The sequence below is a fragment of the Rhineura floridana genome, chromosome 10 (genome assembly GCF_030035675.1).
Source record: "Rhineura floridana isolate rRhiFlo1 chromosome 10, rRhiFlo1.hap2, whole genome shotgun sequence".
NCBI classification, from domain to species: Eukaryota; Metazoa; Chordata; class Lepidosauria; order Squamata; family Rhineuridae; genus Rhineura; species Rhineura floridana.
In genome coordinates this window covers 53,584,473-53,606,592 of record NC_084489.1, presented here as the reverse complement: position 1 = coordinate 53,606,592, position 22,120 = coordinate 53,584,473, and the positions used below count along the sequence as shown (strand labels likewise).

The following is a 22,120-nucleotide window of genomic DNA, read 5'->3' as shown; positions in this document are numbered from 1 at the left end:
CTTCATGGCTGGGTTGGGATTCAAACCTGGTCTCCCACTACTCTACTCTAGCCAGTAGACCACACTAGCCTTGGCATAATATAATGGTATTGCCATTTAATGGTAGGTGCTAGTATTGGGACAGATGATTCTCCATGGTGGTTGTGCTAGAGCAAAAATCATTTAGAAAATAGTAACAAAGACAATTAATGAACTATTACATCTGCACATATAATTATATCCCCTAATTTGTTTAGATCCCCTAGATTTTTCATTCCATACTAGTGGTAACCAACATGGTGTCTTCTAACTCCCACCAGCCCCAGCCAGTGGAGCCAATTGTCAGGGATGATGGGAGCTATAGTCCAAAAACACCTGGAACACACCACATTGGCTTCCTCTGTCCTTTACAACAACAACTTTTATGGTATGTTTCAGGTTGTTTAAGATCAGCATTCTCCAATACTAGTTCTATAGCAGGGGAAACGGAATAGCTGAGGAAACCAAGGGGAATTCTTTCTTGATTCTGGCATATGTGTTGGCCAGGGGGCATGGGCTAATCAGCATGACTCACTCCCCTTTAAAACTTCAGTCATTAGACAACACTGATGCTCCAGTATGGACTGTTACAAATTTTAACTCTTTGACTGATCTTTACCTATATTTTAGTAATATTTTCTATTTGCTTTTTCAGTTGGTGTTGCTTAGCCAAAGACGTGGGGGCAGGCTCTACATATGAAGTAATGACTGCATGCAGTATTTCAAAAATTGTTTTAAGACATTGCTCTTTCTCGAACTCTTGAGAGCATCACCCTTGTGGACAGCTTGTAGTAGATGTGCAAGCTGTGATATTCTCCTTACTGAAAGAATTGTTTTGGAGCATCTTGATGTAGTTAAGTTGACTCATAAAACATTTGAAGAAAGGGAGGGTACATGTGGAAGAGAATGTTTCAAATAGTACATAATGTCTATAACATAGAGTAGTCCATAAAAACGAACATAATTAATGTCATAAAAAGGGAGGAAAGTATTTAAGACATAGGAACATAGAAAGCTGCCTTATACTGAGTCATACTGTTGGCCCATTTGGGTCAGTACACTGACTGCTAGCAGCTCTTCAGGAGTCATTCCCCAGCCCTACCAAGAGATGCTGAACCTGGGGCCTTCTGCATGGTAAGACCTTCCCCAAAACTGTGGAGCCATGTTCACAACAAAACCACATTATTCATATGATGCAAAAATAACATTGTTAAAGCAAATCTGCTAAGCTGTGTGGCAGTGAACAGATGAACAGAAAATGAATCTGTTATCAGAAAGTGAATCTGTGCAGCCCAGTACACTTTAGACCAGTGGTGCATAACATGTGGCCTTCCAGTTGTTGTTGGACTCCAAATTCCACCAGGTCCAGCCAGTTATATAGTTGTTCACTGCCTAAAGCAACCTTCCCCAACTTGGCACTGCTCTGATGAGACTACAACTCTGGGTTCCTTTTGGGAGGAAGAGCAGGATATAAATATAATAATACTAATACTACTAATATCTCCCATCAGCTCCAGCCAGCACGGCCAATGGTCAAGAATGATGGGAGTTATAAACCAAAAATCTGTAGGGCACAAGGCTGGGACCCCTGGCTTTGAATGATTCAATTAATCAGCTATACCACCAAACTCCAGACAGGTTCATCATGTAACAAAGGGCTGGCTGTGTTTTTTTCTTGTGGAAATAATTACACAAAATAGTGATGGCTTCCTAATCAATGGTATTTCAGGCTATTTCTGAAAGTCCGAATGCATTTTCTTTTTAACCTAGTGCCTAAGTCTTATTGAATTCTGTGAAACCAATAATTTGTTTCTTGCGAACACATTTTTTGAGCAACCGAAAAGAAGACTGTACATGTGGACATCACCAAATGGTCAATATAGAAATCAAATTGTTTATATAATTGGTAGCAGAAGATGGAGACGTTCCATACTTTCTGGGAAAACAAGACCAGGAGCAGACTGCGGTACAGATCATGAACTGGTCGTACTGAAAATCAGAGTAAAGCTAAAGAAGAACAACAAAGCAATCATAATGCCAAAATATAATTTAAATAACATCCCAGAAGAATATAAAGAACAAATAGGGAACAGATTTGAGGCTTTAAACTTAGTTGACAGAGAACCAGAAGAACTATGGACTGAAGTCAGAGACATTATCAGGGAAGAATGTAAAAACACAATACCTCTAGTTAAAAAGAGAGAAAGACCTCAATGGATGACTGAAGAAACTCTTCAAATGGTTAAAGAGAGAAGGAAAGTAAAAGCAAGAGGAGATAGAAACACAGTCAGAACCCTAAATGAAACAATACAGCGACTAGTACGTAGGGACAAAGAGAACTAATACAATAGTTATTGTATAGAAATAGAAGAGGACAACAAAAAGGGAAGAACAAGAGCCCTATTCCAAAAGATTAGAGAAATGAAAGGGAAATCTAAACCAAGAGTAGGGATGTTGAATAATCAACAGGGGAACACACTGAATGACCGAGATGAAATAAAAGATGGAAGCAGTACACTGAAGAACTCTGTAAAAGAGATGCAAGGATGACAGATTCATTCATGGAGGAACTGTATGATGAAGAACCAGAAATGTTAGAATGTGAAGTGAAAACTGCTCTTAAAATATTTGGAAGAAACAAATCACCAGGAACAGATGGCATACTAATAGGGTTGCTACAAGCTACTGAGACTGAATCTGTCCAAATTTTGACAAAAATCTGTCAAGAAATATGGAAAACTAAACAATGGCCCACAGACTCGAAGCGTTCAATATATATCCCAATTCCAAAGAAAGGGGATCCCAGGGAATGCAGTAATTATCGAACTATTGCCTTAATAGCCCATGCAAGTAAAGTAATGCTCAAGATTCTACAACAAAGGCTCTTACCATATATAGAGCAAGAAATGCCAGATGTCCAAGCTGGATTTCGAAAGGGAACAGGCACCAGAGATCGCAAACATACGAAGGATAATGGAACAGACCAAGGAATTTCAGAAGAAAATCACCCTGTGCTTTATAGATTACAGCAAAGCCTTTGTCTATAGATCATGAAAAACTATGGAATCAAGAAATGGGGGTGCCACAGCATCTGATTGTCCTGATGTGCAACCTATACTCTAGACAAGAGGCTACTGTAAGGACAGAATATGGAGAAACCGATTGGTTCCTTATCGGAAAGGGTGTGAGACAGGGGTGTATTTTATCACCCTATTTGTTTAATCTATATGCAGAACATATCATACAGAAAGCAGGATTGGACCAAGATGAAGGAGGTGTGAAAATTGGAGGGAGAAATATCAATAATTTGATATGCAGATGATACCATACTACTAGCAGAAACCAGTAATGATTATTTATTTATTTATTGCACTTGTATACCGCCCCATAGCCAAAGCTCTCTGGGCGGTTTACAGCAATCAAAAACATTAAAACAAATATAATAATAATAATAATAAATTTTATTTTTCAGCCGCCTATCTGTCCGGGTTAGGGACACTCTAGGCGACGAACAACAAGAATAAAAACAGTACATATAGATCAACATAATCAAATTTTAAGCTAAAAAACCATTCATTAATTCAGAACATAAATTAATCTGTCCCAATCTTGTAGGCCTGCCTGAACAGCCAGGTCTTCAAGGCTCGGCAATAGCTGGACAGGGAGGGAGCATGTCTGAGATCGAAAGGGAGAGAGTTCCAGAGGGTGGGGGCCACAACAGAGAATGCCCTCTCTTTGGTCTGTACCAGCCTAGCTGTTCTCACCGGTGGGACCGAGATAAGGTCTTGCGAGGCTGATCTCATCAGGCGGCACAATCGGTGATTCTGGAGGCGTTCCTTCAGATATACTGGGCCGAAACCATATAGGGTTTTAAAGGTCAACACCAACACCTTGAATTGGGCCCGGTAGACAACTGGTAGCCAGTGAAGATCTAATAACACTGGGGTGATATGATCCCAACGACGGCTATGCGTAATCAAGCGTGCCGCCGCGTTCTGTACCAGCTGTAATTTCTGGACCGTTTTCAAGGGTAACCCCACGTAGAGCGCATTGCAGTAGTCTAAGCGAGAGGAGACCAGGGCATGTATCACCTGAGGGAGCAGGTGAACAAGAAGATAGGGACGCAGTCTCCGTATCAGATGTAATTGATACCAAGCTGCCCAGCTCACTGCTGTAATCTGAGCCTCCATGGACAGCTGGGAGTCAAGTATGACCCCAAGACTGCGGACCTGGTCCTTCAGGGGTAAACTTACCCCATCAAGCATCAGGTCAGTAATTCCTAACTTCCTTTTATCTCCCACAAGTAATACCTCAGTCTTGTCGGGGTTCAGCTTCAGCCTATTCTCTCCCATCCATCCACTTACGGATTCTAGGCACTTGGACATGGTATTCACAGCCAACTCCGGTGAGGACTTAAAGGAGAGATAGAGCTGAGTGTCATCTGCGTACTGATGGCACTGCAACCCAAAACTCCTGATGATTGCTCCAAGCGGTTTCACATAGATGTTGAATAGCATGGAAGAGAGGATAGAACCCTGTGGAACTCCACAATGAAGAGGCCAAGGGTCTGAAACCTCATCTCCCAATGCCACCCGTTGCTGCCTATCTGAGAGATAGGAACGGAACCACTGCAAGACAGTGCCTCCTATTCCTAATACAATTTAAAACACATATTTTAAAAACAAATTAAAACCCAATTTTAACATTTAAAACAATATAAAAACAATTTAAAACACATGCTAAAACACATCCTAAAATGCCTGGGACAAGAGGAAATGAATGCTGATGAAAGTTAAAGAGGAAAGCACAAAAGCAGGACTACAGCTGAACGTCAGAAAGACTAAAGTAATAACAGAAGATTTATGTAACTTTAAAGTTGACAACAAAGACATTGAACTTGTCAAGGATCATCAATACCTTGGCACAGTCATTAACCAAAATGGAAACAATAGTCAAGAAATCAGAAGAAGGCTAGGACTGGGGAGGGCAGGTATGAGAGAACTAGAAAAGATCCTCAAATGCAAAGATGTATCACTGAACACTAAAGTCAGGATCATTCAGACCATGGTATTCCCAATCTCTATGTATGGATGTGAAAGCTGAACAGTGAAAAAAGCAGATAAGAGAAAAATCAACTCATTTGAAATGTGGTGTTAGAGGAGAGCTTTGCGGATACCATGGACTGTGAAAAAGACAAATAATTGGGCGTTAGAACAAATTAAACCAGAATTGTCACTAGAAGCTAAAATGATGAAACCGAGGTTATCATACTTTGGACACATAATGAGAAGACCTGATTCACTAGAAAAAACAATAATGCTGGGAAAAACAAAAGGGAGTAGAAAAAGAGGAAGGCCAAACAAGAGATGGATTGATTCCACAAAGGAAGCCACATATGTGATATGTATATTTTATATTCTGTTAATCAGTTTTTATTTCCACTGATGGGACCTGCACTCTGACCTTAGGGTGAAGGGCAGGATATAAATTCCAAGAATAAATAAATACACACTTGGGGAAAAATGTGCTATTGACATCCAAAATAGTGCTGACATATACCATTTTGAAGAAATGAAAGAAAATGGATGGCTAAATCAGGTATGCTTTGATGGGTAAGTGTGAATTATATCTCATTAATTGAGACTGACAATCACTCCTCACACAACTCAGACACCACTTTGGCTATACTTACAAAATAATCATTGTATAAATGCAGATTTTTGCTGGGGGGGATGTTTCTGTGTGAAAATGCCCCTTGCTCTCACCAATTTAACACAGTTTGTCTCCAAGCTATGCCTAGATTGGAGAATGCCTTGAAAATAGTAGTGAAAAGCAAGGAACCATAGAACCATCCCAAAATCTATATGATTTTTTAAAATTAAAAAGAAAAGAAAACCAGGAACAAATCAGAGTTGAAAACAATTACCTGAGCATCAATGTCTAATACATTTCTTCAGTACAGTGAAACCTACTCTTACAGCCACCATCAAGTGAGAGCTATCTCCATTAGTAAATGCAGTCACCACATGCTTCCCCGATTCACCCCCTTTTGATTAAAACTCCCAGGGAAGATCAGTCGCCTGTGAAGTCCATTTCTAGCTACATGCTAACTTGCCCAGCAACTGTAATGTGTGCCTGTGAAAACAGATAAACTGTCCTACAGAGAAGCAGCTCCAGTTGAAACAAGAGTTAATGAGCAGGTCAGAGAGCAGAGGGAACAGTGCCAAATACAGGAGGGCAGAGGGTGCACTGGAAGGTGGAGGGAGAGTGAAGATCGATGACTGTGGGACATTAAAAGTCACTGACAAAGGCTTTCGTTTCTAATAGCAGCACAGAGGGGCAAGGGAGGGGTGGCTGCATTTATTTATTTATTTATTTATTTAATATTTTACCCCTCAAATGTAGCTGGACCATGGACAGCTCCTAGGGAGTAACTTGCTCCAACAACGGGTGGGAGCAGACTGAGAACCAAACAGTGAGGGAGGTCCTCAGTGTGAGAACAAACAAGGAAAGGAAATACCAGACCAACGAGGCAAAAATAAAGCCCTGTTAATATGAACTTGTACAAAAATTACAGTACTATGATTAACAACTGGAATACGTGAAGCATTTAATTTTATCTGTTTGGCAGCTAATTAACAACTGGAACAAGCAGAGTACTTTATGGTGGAGTACTTTATGGATATAGCTCATCAACTTGTCATATTCATAGTATTGTAATTTTTTTACAAGTTCATATTAACAGCACTCTATTTTTGCCTCATTGGGAGCAGACTGAGGCCTTTTAAGCCTCTGTCTCCAGTCTGCCTCCGCCAGTTTCCAACCCCCTGAGAGAATTTCAGAGCCTTAAAGGGCCAACCCTTTGGCCTGAAGATGGGCATGCCTCCTCTGTTCCACAGCCTCCCTCCTGGTGTGCTCTCTGAGCTGGTGATGTGTGGTGGGAGGCATGCGGTTCTTCAGGCTCAGGGGAAGGTGCCTGTGAATCCAGGCTCTAGCCCTATGTGCTCTGGTGTTCTGGAAGATTCCTCTGGGAGTTCCTGTCCAACAGGCTCAGGTGCAACAGTCTCTCTATCTTCAGCAATCAGCTCTAAGCTCTGACCCAGATCCCCATCAGATGCCCCTACAGCCTCTGATTCTGTGTCCAGATTACTGCAGGATGCGGGGGTCATGACAGGTGCTTAGTGGGAACAAGTATAACAAAGAACAAGTTGGTTTGGACATTTAGTGTGATAAGAATGAGATACAGAGAACTTGGGGTTCACATGCTCCCCTCTCCTTCTCTAGTACATCCATGAGGAAATTTGGGGAAGATTTAGCTTTCATTTGTGATTAACTACAGCTCACTGTCTCTCCTAAACTTGGCAAAGTGGTTCATCTTAACTATGGTTGGTTTCAGACAAGTCATAGTTTATGAAGTTTGCCTTCTTTTTGCTAACCATAGTTAATACTAACCACAGTTCTGGGTTTGGGAGACACAGCAACCACTGCTTAACAAAAAATGGAAGCAAAAGCTTAAGAACTGCTCCTCATGGCTGAACTGAAGGAGGAGGGGAAAAGGAGGAGGAGTGCACGAGCCTGATACTCATTGCAGCTTGCGTTTGTCTTGTTAAACTATGGTTGTCACCCTTTTAGGAAATGTTTCCTGGTAAACTTTAGCTTCCCTGTTTTGATTTAGTTGTTAGCAGTATGTCCAAAATGCAGCTAAAATAGCCTTTAGGAGAAAACTTTCCCTGAAGCCTCTAACAACACGCTCAGTGATATCTTAATTAAAACCTAGATGCCTTTCAGTCTACTACTTCTTGATGTGAGCTGTTGATGTGGATTGGGCCCACCTTCTCCCCGATGACGTGGTGGAGTGCCACCCTGCGCTCCTGCTGGAGGAAAGGCAGGGGAAAAAATCAAATAATAAATAAATAGATAAATAAATAAATAAAAGGTTGAAACAGCAATGAAAGGTAGCAACACAGAAAGCAGCAATCTCAGATGCCTCAGATGCTTTAATTTGGATTCCTGCCTTGAGCAGGGGGTTGGACTTGATGGCCTTATAGGCCCCTTCCAACTCTACGATTCTATGATTCAAGGCCCTGCTGTGCCCCAGTTGAAAAGGGGGGACTTGACCCAAAATTAAATGGGACATCCAGGCAAAGGAGACCATCCATTTCTATTATAGAGGACTAACATGATAAAAGGTTAGCTTGAATGATGTTTTCACTGTTTTGGCTGATTATTTCTAATGAATATGTGCAGTGCTGGCCTCCTTGGACTCCTTTTCATTCATTTACCAGGCTTTCCAATTCCATGTTGTTCTTCAGGCTCCCAAAACAATCTTCCACTTGTCTAAAAGCAATTGCACAGGTAAATAGCATTCCATGAGTGGCCTCCTACATAAGTGGCTAAGACAGAAGTCAAAACTTTACTGCCTTATTCATTGCTTTGATGCAACCATTTCCTAAAATATCTCAGCAGCCTCCCAGCCCCATAATTACCTGTGCATTAGATGGGACAAAGGAAAGATAATAGAGGCACTGGGATGCATTCTCTAGTCACTGAAAAAGCTCACTACAGCTTTCAAATGGGAAAAATAAGGGTAAAGGAAGAATTTATAGCACTATAGTATTTCCATGTCTGCTGGCCAGTTTCTGCTAGAACTGTAAATCAGATGTGGGCAGTAGCAGTGTGGGCGAGTTTCTACTGCTCTCCTGGCTTCCCAAAACCCTGGCTCACTGTGTGACCAAGAGGGAGAGGGGCAAGTTGTGGGGAGCTTGGCAAGGTGGAGCCAATGAGATGCTCCTCCCACAACACAACACACCATGCCGAACTCCAAGCATCTTGCACCTCTTCCTCCCGGTCAGCAACAGCAACCTAAAGTGTTGAGAAGTCCCAGTCATAAGTGTGGGGAACCTTTGATCCTCCAGGTGTTGCTGAACTATAACTCCCATCAGCCCCAGCAAGCAAGGCCAATGGGTGGAGAGGATGGGAGTTGTAGTTCAGCAAACATCTGGAGAGCTAAAGGTTCCCCACACCTGTTGTAAACCTTCTTAGGGATATTTCACACACTGTGGATTTCCCATAAAGGCCACATTCACACCATACATTTAATCCACTATTATTCCACTTTAAACAGTCAAGGCTTCCCTCAAAGTAAGGTTCCCCCAAAATATCCTGGGAAGTGTTGTTCAAGAAAGGTTTTGAAAGTTGTTAGGAGACTCCTATTCTCACAGAGCTACAATTCTCAGTGATTTGATTTAACAATCAGTCCCTCTTCCCAGGAAACTCTGGGGAACTGTAGCTCTGCGAGTGGCACAGGAGTCTCCTGAGAGCTCTCAGAACCCCTCCCAAATCTCACTCCCCAGGAGTCTTTGGGAGAAGCCATGACTGTTTAAAGTGGAATAATAGCAGAATAAATGTATAGTGTGAATGTAGCCAAAGACAGCACCTTAGCACTCAAATACCTGTCGGATCACCTTCTCCTGCATCAATCTGTGAGTCCAGTCTGCAAGCCTTTTCAAAGGTGAAATGGTGAATGCCCTCCCCAGGGTGGGGAGGGCACTCTCATTGATGTCATTCAGACACTAGGCAAAAATACTTGTTTTCCCAGGCTTTTAAAAAGGGCTAATGTAAGCATTCTTTAATTTGAGGCATTTTTTAAAAAAACAACTACTGTCTGTTTTAGCTTGTGTAAGTTTACATACTTAATTTATTATTGTTTGTTATTGTACTTTTATTGTTTCTTACTACTCACTTAGGTGCCCCGACAACATAAGAGTATTGTGATGATGGTGTGGGTAGAAATTATGTAAATAGACGTCTGCAGCAAAATAAGCACACAGTTATCCTTCCTGAGATTCAGCTTCTTTGTAAGAAATGTGTAACTTTGGAGGAATTAGGAGCTAGCTTTATAAGAACTTGGAAAGGTCCTAATGTTAAATGGACTTTTACTGCATTCTGTTGTTTATGGCACTGTTGTGTGTACCATATGTAAGGACTGGACACATAATTTTTGGGTCTTGTTTTGGTGCTGGGATTTCTGGAGAGAAACTGCTACTTTACATGTATACAATGACAAAGAAGGATATCTTTTGGGCCTTTAATGGTTGTCTAAAAATGGGCTTTGGGGCAGCTTCAGTTTCTGCATGACAAGTTGAAGTTGCTGAAGTTCCCTGCTCCAGGGAGACTGTTGAATGTTGTAGGACTCCAACTCCCATCAGCCCAAGTCAAGATCGCCAATTGTCAGGGATGATGGGAGATGGAATCAAGCAACATCTGGAGGACACCATATTAGTTATTCCTACCCACCTCTATACATCTGCTAATTATCAAAACTAGCCATTTCCTGGTCATTTTATTCCTGCCCTTCCCCCTACCACCCTCCAGCTGGTGTTTCAGGCCATGGCAGTGAAGGTGTATGATGGTGTATAACTCATGGGATGGGAGGGTCCAGGGACTGTGCTGACTGAACAATCTGGCAGTAGCACTGAAAAAACATACAAACGTTTGTGCTGTGACGCCAACTTCACTATGGTAGATCAGGCTGATGGCTCTCTTAATTTACAGATCTCTCTCTCTCTCTCTCTCTCTCTCTCTCTCTCTCTCTCTCTCTCACACACACACACACACACACACACACACAACGTTTGATCATCTTTTTTGAGGGTTGCAAAATCTACCAGTCTGTTTGGCTACATGTATTTCTATGAATAATTCATAGAGCAATATGGGGAACTCTGTGGCTTAAAGTGGTTTTCTTCTTCATTTTTTTCTTCTGTTCTTCCAAGAACTTTGCAAAGCTGTCTTGGACCATAAAATACAGGAGAGAGACCCTGAGAGGAACAAGATATGTTTTATAGAAATGAACCAGCTCTTTAGCAGCTGCTATTCAGATCACTACATCTAAAAATGGAATTATTATAAACAGCAGACCAACATTTAAAAACAAACAGTGCCATTTACGTTTTGCTGGTTTCAAGGGAGAGCATGGAAAAGTCAGACAATACACTATACTATAAAGCAAAACATTTGGGGGAGCACAGAGTTGCTAGAGAGACCTCTCAGGAAAGCTACGAATAAATGTTAACTATTAGTTAATTTTCAAAAGTTGTAACACCACCATTTAAATAGGTGATAGTATTCCACCATTAGTTTCAAATAGGTGATAAGTGTTCAACTTTTATCTCCAAACTCTAAACAGATTTACTAAAGATAAAAAGAAACTCTACCAGTTGGATCAAAGTCTGGAAAATAATCAGGGCAATTTTGATCAGCAAATTCTCCAGCAGGTGTGTCATCCCAACATAGCCATCCATCCCATGTCCGGTTACAGAATAGCCCTAGGAATTCAGAAAGAAGAAAGCTGCATTATTTAGAAAAATCACACTGAACTCTTTTCCTGTTGTTTTATTCTCTTCTCTGCATTTTTTGCTTAGGAAAATATAAGTAAGATCCACAAAAACTGTTCGTACTGTTATTCTTTTTCAACTAGGAGATACTATATTGTCTATTGTTACGTCTAATATTATATCCTTCCCTTTCTCCAAAGAGGCCAGGATGGCATGGGAGGGGATTACCTAATTTTATCTGCACAACAATCTTGAAAGATAAGGCCATGCCATAAGCTCTGTGGCTGAGTCTGCTCCATCAGATGCAGATCCTGAGTTACAGGGATAGATACACATGTTGTGTATCTATAGCTGTAACTTAAAGGGAGACTGTAACTTAAAGGAAGCTGTAACATCAAAACAAATTCATCAAGAGGTTGTGGTATCACCTGTGGCTTGAACAAAGAGCTTTGTTTTTAACTACGTTATCTGTGTCCCGTGGGGGTGTAATTATCTGTTAATTTTGGTTCTCTAAGTTTCTAATTTTTCCAAACAAATTCAATTCTCCCCAGCAATTTGTGATTTTTTTCAAAAAAATCCTCAAGAAAATTCTTCAGCATTCTAGTGTGAATTTCCCCTAATAACCACATCTTTGTATGCAGTTTTACTAACGTATACATTTTTTGCAAGCAATTTACCCAAATAGAATGCATTTTTATGTTATTTTCACTAATTCAGTCACTTTGATGCACTCTTTCCCCTAATATATGCATTTCTGTAGTTAGTCAAATATTGATTGTTTGGAGAACTGTATTGCAAAATTCAGACAAGTACAAATTTTGTTTCAGAATGTGCGAATTTGAGATTTGGCTTTAAATGCAAATTGAATCAAATTTCTCCCCCATCTCTAGTGTCAAGTAGCTTGCCAATGCCAGGATGTCTGTGGTATCCTTTTGTGATTGAACAATTCAAGACAACTGAAGAACCTCCAAAGATGTAGAACAAAAAAGAGAAATTTGTCTCAAGGATGCCAAAACAAGGAAGTGCTTTGTTGTTGAATATGCCCATCAGATTTTGGCATGATTGCCTCTATCAAGTGCTTATTCTCTTATTTCTTTGCAAACTGGTCAAAAACCTCTTTTTCAAAAGAACTTGCAGGGCAAAAGCTTTCAGTGCCACAAAACTCTTTGTTGTTTTTACTGCAACTGATTAAGAGAGCTCCCCCTCTAGAAGTCCATAAAGAAGCACAGCAGTCAGATTAACAGCTGTTTGTAGATTTTAGGAGATGACAAAGGCTACTGAAACTTGGGGCAGCCATTAAGGAACTTCTCCACTTTTAGATAACCAAACATTACAAGACAAATATTATTATATTAATAACGTGTTGTTTTTTTAAAAAAAACCTATAGATGTGTTTAGGACTTTCCTTTTTCAAGTGCATTATTCTTATTTTGTGTGTGCATATACACAGCCGGCTCCAGGAATGCAGGGGCCCTTGGGCATTAGCCTGCTCCGGGCCCCTCTGCTTCCCTTCCGTGATCCTGCAGATCGCAAGATGAGCTTCCGAACCGCCCGCCATCAACCAAGATGGCGGCAGAGGCTTCAGTCCCTTACGGAAACCTCGGCCGCCATCTTTATTGATGGCAACCCTGCGCGAACAGCAGAGAAAGGTAGGTGAAGCGTGGGGGATGGCGGGCGGCTCGGAAGCTCATCTTGCGATCAGCGGGATCGCGGAAGGGGAGCGGAGGGCCCCCCAGGGGCTCCTAGAGCTGCGGGGCCCTCGGGCCAGTGCCCAACCTGACCGCCCTTTGGAACCGGCCCTGTGTATATAAATCCCCCTTAAAAATCTAGAAGTGCTAAAATCTTTCTTCAGGTTATTAATACATCCTAACAGCATTTCAATAACAGCATTGAAGTTTGGGCTCCAATAGCACCCTTCCCCAGAAAATAATATTTCTTTCCAACATATATTCTGTTTTCTCCCAGCTTTGGAATGTGTTTTGTATGAGATGGAAGAATCCCTTTATGGATTCAATGGAAATTAGCAGGAGAGTCCATGTTCAATGAACACGTGGCAAGGTGGGCTACACAAGAGGTTGTGTTCTTAATGCTGAAAACATTTGTCATTCTGGAAAATGAAAAGCACTTGCATTTTTCAAGCCACTATACAAAGTGGTTCACCCAGGGGAAATAAACAGTTGTTTCCCCCTTCCCCGGCCATTATTCTTGTTTTATGAAAAAGATAAACTATTTTTTATTTCTATATAATGTTATTTAGGGTATGTATCATCTTCACACTTGTTGCCTCATTAAAATAATCACTCTCTTCATAATCAACTCTTGTTTTCTCTCCAGTGAAATCTTTTCAGTTTGGTTCTCTGCTGCACACAGTCTTGACAATGGCATTTTGCAATTGACAAGGCTGTGCTAAAAATCACTTTCAGTTACACAGAATTCATTCTCTGTCTGTCTATCTATCTTTGGGTCCATCCATACCTAACTGCAAAATCTGTGTTTTCCATATTTGGTTATTATTATTATTATTATTTATTTATACCCCGCCTTTCAGCCAAAGGCCCTCAAGGCGGCTTACAAAACACACAAATATAAAAACACAATATAAAATACATCAATAAAACAATACAATTTACAAAATACAAGTAGCCTTGAGATTCATACATGTCCTGTTTGTGGTCGGATTATTGTGATTATCAAGATCCATATGTGTGGGCTTTTTTTTGGTCTCAATTGCTTTAGCATTGGCGACTCCCCTAAATCCACCCCTGTTCAGTGACTGGTCCATAACCGTCATTTGCTTTTCACGTGCTTTTTCAGAAGAGAGCAGAATCATATATATAGATTTTTAATTCCTATGCATGCACAGATTTGTGGATGTACTGTTGGGTGGGAAGGAGACAAGGGGCTTGGCATATGACGGAGGAACGCCCATGGACTGCCTATTGCAGGAAAGTCTGCAGCATTGCGTCTGAGCACACAGACGTTAATGGGATTATTGGTTTAGGAAAGCACATCGGTTTGTCGGTGGTATTTCTAATGCAGATTTGTGAACGCGAAAATCTGTACTAGCCTGCAATGTCATATGGACGATGGTAAATTACTGAGGACACAAAGCTATAACACTGCAGATTATACAGTTGTATGGACAGGCCCTTTGCTGGGGGACATAGGCAGGGCCCCCTATATCATCAGGCAGAGTGAGGCAACTGATACAGTAGATAGAGGGACAAAGGTGAGTGGGAGTGACAGCAGGGCAGAGCTGTGTTTGTCATGTGACTGGCTCTGCACTCTTCAGGTCTGTACCCAAGTGCACTGGGAGATGGTGTCCAGTTACAAAAAAAAAAGTTCAACTCTCAGGCCAGCCGCCTTCTGCATGTGGAATAGGGTGATGATTCTTGTGATGATTCACACAGGCTATTTCCCCCCATTTTTTCATAGAAATGAATTAAAGGAATTTAAAATCATTTTTCTCACCTTTTTTATTGTAAGGAGGCTCCCTGTTCATCCTCTCATAGCATTTGAACTGGGAATCTACTATCTTCTGGCGTGCCGCTGATTGCTCAGTTGCTATAGGCTCTAATGTGGGGTCAGTATAACTTACAGTAGAAGAGAGACTTGGAGCCATTCTCTGTGCAAAGAGGAAAATCTGTTAATGTATGTGACTAAAACCAGGAGAACACAATCAAAAACATGATGCCCATCATTCCAACTTTTATCTCCATGTATACTTAATGTTGCTATGGAGATTTTGATGTTCTGCTAGCAAAATCAAATAGTGCTTTCCCTCTAGAGCAGACAAAACACAGGACTGAATACGGACTTTGCAAAGGCTTTGATTGCAAGAGCTTTATCGCATATCCTTATGAAAGTAATCCATGTGCTAACTGATGCTGTGGGACTCATGTGGGAACTTGGTGCAGGCCCCTTCTTTTTTCAGTAGTGAGGAATAGTGGATTTCACACGATCGCATAATTCTATACTACTCTCTTCATTTTGAAAGAAAAGTCCACTGTGAGCCTCTAAATCTTCCCATTGGTAAAAATGGAATTCCCTAGAATGAATGACTGAATTATCTGAGCGACCAGCTTTCATATTCACTAAGACATACAGCATGCTGCGCACCAAAGCGGTTACTACTGTGAGGTTTTGTGGCAGGGCAGCCAATTGTGAATAATCCAGTTTATATTTTCTATCCATATAATGCATTTGTATAGTGTGTGTTGCACTTAATTTAAATGCTATGATTTAAAGCTCTGCTGCCCAATTAAATTGTAGACAAAGCCACCCTTGGATTGGAGATCTCAAGAGTCTCCACTGCTCTAGCATACCTCCCAAGGCCTTCTTGAACCAAAGCTCTCGCTATTTTCTTGTGATACTGTGCATGCACACATGTACTGGTAACAAACACTGAGACTGGAGAAAGGGGAGAAGACAGAGAAGAGGCAAGGACTCTGAGATCCAATTGCTAGGGGAACTGATATGGTTCTCCAATAACATTAATAAACAGCTCTAGCAGAAATGGCTGCCAGCCCTTAAGAGTTTCCACAAAGTGTACTGTAATTAGCTAAATGTGAGCATAGGAGTTTTTTCCTATCCCGTTAGTCATGTTCAATATAATTTGGGCTGAAAAGTTCTAGGACAACCACTTTTAATTACATAAGGTAAACTGGCTCCAATGTATGGTCCTCCAGGTGTTGTTGGACTCCAACTTCCATCAGCTCTAGCCAGCATAGCCAATAGTCAGGGATGATGGGAGCTGCAATCCAGCAACATCTAAGAACGTATGAAGATAAGAAGAACCTGCTGGATCAGGCCAATCTAGTTCATCCTGTTCTCATAGTGGCCAACCAACAACATCTGAAGGGCCACAGGTTCCCCACTCCTAAATAAGGAGAATAATCTCAGACCTACATACAGTCATACTTCAGCCACACTGGAGAGTTGCCTGAAAATGGAAATGGACTGCCTTCAAGTCGATTCTGACTTATGGCGAGCCTATGAATAGGGTTTTCATGGTAAGCTGCATTCAGAGGGGGTTTACCATTGCCTTCCTCTGAGGCTGAGAGGCAGTGACTGGCTCAAAGTCACCCAGTGAGTTTCATGGCTGTCTGGGGATTTGAACCCTGGTACCCCAGGTCATAGTCCAACACTCTAACCACTATACCACACTGGCTCTCAATATAAGAGATAAATGGGTATAGCAAGCACTGTAGCCTAGTGTTAAGCACCAGGAACTGATAAGCCTTTATTTTTGTAGTGTCTCACTTCAATCCATAGACCCCATCCAATTCAACAGAAAAGTAGATTAATGAGTGCAAACTCTGCACATGTGAATCATCTTCCTCCATTTAAATGCACAGGATGCCTTTGTTTTAAACATTATATTTTACTGAATGCATCTAGGTATTGCATGCTCTCAAGTGGCAATCCCCTGCAGACCTGCTAGAGAGGAAGTCCCACTGAAATCAGTAGGTCGTACTTCCAACCAACTAAGTAAATATGCATAGAATTGCACTGTTGAAGTACCAAGTTATTTCCTTCCTTTCCCCTCACCATATCAGGGCAACTTGTCCACCCAAGAGTTTTGTATGTGCATCTGAGCACATCTTTACTCGGCAGACACATTCGCTGCTGACTTGTCTGTACCACTCTATGTCTCTTCTGAGCAAAGTATGTTTTTGGTTGAAAATTATTGTCAAAATTTATGTGGTTCCTCAATGGCACCAATTCAAGACCCAATGACAAATATGCATTAAAATAACATTTGAAAGATCAGGTGATTTACTGTTTACTTCTATATTTTGGGTACTTACTTCTTCTTTTCTTTTTAATCATAAGCAGGTGAATCTATTTCCAGTATTAAGATATTATCTTTTACTATATTAGTCTTGGCTAAAATAGGGGGTTAGCTTTTCCATGAAATGTCCTGGAAATACAGTTATCTGTTCCTGTCATAAGCCATTCATTTCACCGCTGCAATTTTATAAAACATTTAATGATTTAAACAGAGGCTTGCAGTTGTGCAAATAGAAAACACGAAAACTTTATAGAGTTAAATACCAGCTTCTTCAGAAAGAAGACTTGTCATCATTCTATTAGCTACTCTGAATTCAATTTGACTTAATAAAGTTAGATGACCAGGATAATTTCTTGAGGATAGAAACATGAGCTGGAATCACATTAACCCTTGTATTTCCAGTCTTACATACAGCATTCATAACATTTATTCAAAGCCTAGAGAAACCTATGCAGGTTACAAGTGTTACAGCTTTCATTCATTAGGGATTTTTAATAAATTTTCATTCATTCATTTATCCATTTAGAAAATGTATGTCTCATTCTATTAGACAATACCTCCTGCAGCAGTTGACATTTTAAATCACCACAATAATTCATAAAACACCACAAGGCTTCATAAAAATACCACAATAAAACAGTAACATGCTGCACCATAAAAGCCAGGTAAAAACTTAAAAACTCAACATCAAAAAGGCCTGGGCAAATAAGGTTTTCACTGGTCACTAGAATACATCAAGGGTAGGCAAGCTTTCCTGGGAAGAGCATTTAAAAATAGGAGGAGCCACTACTGAAAAGACCCTGTCACAGCTCATCACCCATCTAACCTCTAAGGGATGGGAGACAAAAAGAACAGATCTTAATATAGTGAATAGCTACAATACGTTGAAGTATATGGCATGCTTAATACTGGTTCCCCCCCCAATAATTCATAATTTGGGATGGCGTGCCCACACACACACAGAACATTCTTTGCATTAGTTTGGGCTTTAATAAGACAAGGAGTCTTGTTCAAAGTAGAGTGCACAGCTTTAATATGCACATTAACATCTTATTTATTTATTTATTTATTATTTGATTTATATCCTGCCCTTCCTCCCAGCAGGAGCCCAGGGCGGCAATTGGATATCTTCTGTATCCAATACTCCACAGTGTTGTTGTCACATAATAATCACATATATCCACCTAATTTTCAGTGCCATTAGTAGAAGCTGGGATTAATATAACGAGGTCTGGTGACACATTAAAAACTAATATAGTTATTATGGCATAAGCTTTCATGGACTAGAGACTGCAAACCTATGCCCACTTTTCCTGGGATTAAATCACATTGAACTCAATTTCTGAGAAGACATCAGATTGCACCATTACTCTTTTGAGATATCATAAATCTATTTGCTGTTTTTGCTGTAACACACTAATTTAGCTCCTGGAATAAATATGCCATTCCCTAAATACATCATTAAGATACTGAGTGCAAATCTAAATCTGTGACTTCAGTTTGGAGCTTATATCAGTTTGGAATTTATATTACTCAGAATGCAATGTCTGCACTATGTGTAACCATAGAAGTGATATTAATATATGAAAAGGTAATAGATATCACAAAGTGATATTATTATTGCAATCAACACACACATTTTTAAAAGAATATTTTTTTTAAAAAAAGCTATACACATTTTAACATCAGGATGGATAGAATCTTGTATTTGTACTTAGATCCAAAGAACTACTTTAAGTGTGGCATGCCCAGTTGATTTTTCTTTTTTACATTTTCTTTGAATAGCAGACTCCCATGCTGTAGCCTAAATGGCCCTTGAAAGTTTCCCCAATTTCAAATGCTAGTATTTGAGAAACATAACCACAGAGCCACCCAGAACTATTTGTGCAGTTCTTTGGATGCTGGCCACATGATCTTAACTTTCACAGTATATGAGTACTCTTTGAAATAATGACCATCCAAGGCAATATTTTAAATGGAGGAATAAATGATGTTATTGTGTATAAGAAAGTGGAATACCTTGAGCATATAAACAATTATTCTTTATTAAAGAAGAAATGGATGATTTACAGCTTCATAATTGCTATGTTTGTTATGTGATGATGAAAGGGGTCAATAATAATCCTCCTGAAGAGAACAGATTAATTGATGTCCCATGTGGCAGTTTAGCAGCCGTACATATGATGTCACTCCTAAAAGTACAAGTAAATGATGTCATACATACGACCACCAAGCCATCACGCATTAAATGATTGTTATAAAAGGTACATTACTATGGAATAAAAAAGCAGATTTGTTTGAATGCTGGCAGCCTCTTTATACCTAAAAGATGGTAATAGTGTCTTTTAGACAGAAGCACATTTTGTTTGAATTAATATCAAGACTTGCTATTGTACACTCTCAAAATAATGCACAAATAACAAGCAACCAGTTAATAGCAGAAGGTCATAATCTCTATGACCAAGACTCTGGGGTGATGCAAACGCCATACACAAATCCCAGGAAAAATCCCCAAAATTACTTTATGTGATGGACAAGCATCTGAAAAGGCGCTTCCATCAATAATACAAGCATAACACAGAATATGAAATTGTTTCGTCTCCAATCCTTAAAAAAAATAGAAAAAATCTGAATCTAATCTAATTTCAAACAGAAGTCAAATCTCAAATACACAGTATTGTTTGGTATATTGTGTGCATCTCGTAACTCCCTCTCCTCTCCCCGTGTAATATTTAGCGTGGTTAACAGTGAGTGAATCCTGTTCATAGAGTCACAAGTTTCCCTGCCCTCCGCCCCCAGCCACTAACAATGTAGCACAGGAGTGGGGAATTCCATTCCACTGTGCGTGGGATTCATGTACTGAATGCTGTACAACACTACATCTGGGGGTTTATAGGAAACCCACCACAGGGAGATCGATCCCCGCCTAAAAGGAACATGTAGTTCAGCTCTGGCATTCAGTTCAATCAGTAACAAGAACTATTATTTTTCTCAAATCCATGTAGCCTCAGCAAATATGGATACAGTTGTCTCAGCAGAAATGAGGTAGAAAAAGATTAAATATTTTAAGAACATGGCAGTCATGTTAGACAAGGCTTCAACAGTTACGGACCTTGTCAATTTTTAAAAGAAGGATGAAGCTATAAAACTTTCAGACAGATATCTAAAAGTGAAATACTATTAAAAATGCTGCACAATAAATAAATAAATGCACAGGGCAAACCCGAACACACTTAACAGGGAGTAAGCCTCATTGAGCTCAATGGGGCATATCTCTGAGTAAACACAGTTAGGATTACACTGTAACTTTCCCAATGTTATACATCCTGATTGCTTTTTATGCTGTCAGTTTTTGTTCTTTATAAATGGGATTAATTAGATTTAACACTGTGTAGATAAAAATGACTTAATATAGCTTGGGCAATTTTACCACAACAAAAAGAGATCACATATGGGTATATCAAGTACTACTGACAAGTCTGAATTATCTTGCAGGGCTGGCTCCAAAGGGCAGCCAGGTGGGGCCCTGGCTAAGGGCCCCTGGGGCTATAGGGGCCCCTGAGGGGCCCCTCCATCCCCCTTCTGCAATTCGTGGCACGATCACTGCCGCAGATCACATACCTGCCATGAACCAAGATGGCGGCAGAAGCTTCAGCCCCTTAGGGAAACCTCGGCCAGCATCTTGGTTAAGGGCAGCGCTGCACATGCAACCGCACAACAGCTGAGAAAGGTAGGTTGAGCAAGGGAATGGCAGGGTCTCTGAAGCTCTCACCGTGCGATCCGTGGCAGCAATCCTGCCACGAATCGTGGAAGGGGAGTGCCGTGGCCTGGGGCAGGCTTGTGCCCAAGGGCCCTGGCATGTCTGGGGCCGGCCCTGTTTGCAAGTGATTCTAACCAATTAGTGCTAGCTATTTAAAATCCAGTATTCATTACCTTGTACTTAGTTCTCTGCCACCAGTCTGATGCATATGTTGCTTTATCTTGTGATTGGCCCAGGACTGGCTGGGAAAGGAAGGCTAAGAATGAATGAGGTTGTTGCACTAAAAATAAGTGGTCTGATTAAAGGAGATACTTTTCAGATTCATTTTATGTCCCAAAGCCAGTTCAGTACTGTAACTCATATAAGAAGCCATGACAGTCTGAATTTCAAACAGAAGGTATTTTTCTTCCAACTGAAAATATACAGGATTGAACCCGTGACCTTCTATGTGCAAGGTATGCTACTGCCTTTCCTTAAGGAAGAGGGGTTGGTGAACTGAAGGCTGCAATCATAATCCCACTTACCTGGGAGTAAACCTTATTGAATTCAATGGGACTTGGCTCTGATTAGACATGCTTAGGATTGTGTTGTTAATCACCCAAGTGTTAATTACTCCATCACTGCTGTATTACCGGTTCTTTATCAGTCCAGCATTTTGGAGACCAAGACAAAATGCTGCAAGAAGGTCTCATCAATATGACAGACATGTTGGCCTCCTTTGCACATTATAGTTAACCAAACTATGGCTTACCAGGACCATGCCAAGGTGCTGTTTTCCAGAGTGGATCTTGTGTCTGCTTTGCTCCTCCCAAGCCGTTTTAGCACAGCATAGCACGGCAACTAGTGCGTCATCCGAACCTGGGATCATGTTTAGGGTGCCTCTCCTTAGTCATAGCCTGTAACCATAGGGCAAACCTTGGCTCCAGCAGCTATAGTTCAGCTTACCGTGATGTGTGAACCAGGCCATTGTCTCACAAGTATTTCACAACAAAGGTAAGAAAATCAAAAGACACCCCAGTTTGTCTGTTCCTTTTTTGAATTTGTTAGTCTAACTTTGTAAAACAACAACAAAACTCGTACCAGACTTTTGGTGTAGGATATGAATTAGATATTCATCTATTTTACATCAACGTACATTTAATTCTAAAAGCTTCCTGTTAGTTTTTATGATGCCCATGGAAGTACTTGGATTACTTTTGTTTGTTTTTACTT

At 40.6% G+C, this 22,120-nt stretch overlaps 1 protein-coding gene across 5 annotated transcripts in view; it reads right to left on the bottom strand.

Moving 5' to 3' along the window:
• CALCR (calcitonin receptor) overlaps positions 1 to 22,120 on the bottom strand; it is a 252,662-nt gene that overhangs the window by 104,579 nt on the left and 125,963 nt on the right. For 4 of the 5 annotated variants that reach the window (XM_061587208.1, XM_061587206.1, XM_061587209.1 and 1 more), the window contains 2 exons: positions 14,826 to 14,979; positions 11,235 to 11,345 (listed from right to left, as the gene is read on the bottom strand). In XM_061587208.1, the coding sequence (XP_061443192.1) occupies positions 11,235 to 11,345; positions 14,826 to 14,979 (265 nt within the window). Of the gene's footprint in view, positions 1 to 11,234; positions 11,346 to 14,825; positions 14,980 to 21,081; positions 21,149 to 22,120 lie in introns of those variants that run through there. The other variant, XM_061587210.1, reaches the window with a different exon arrangement.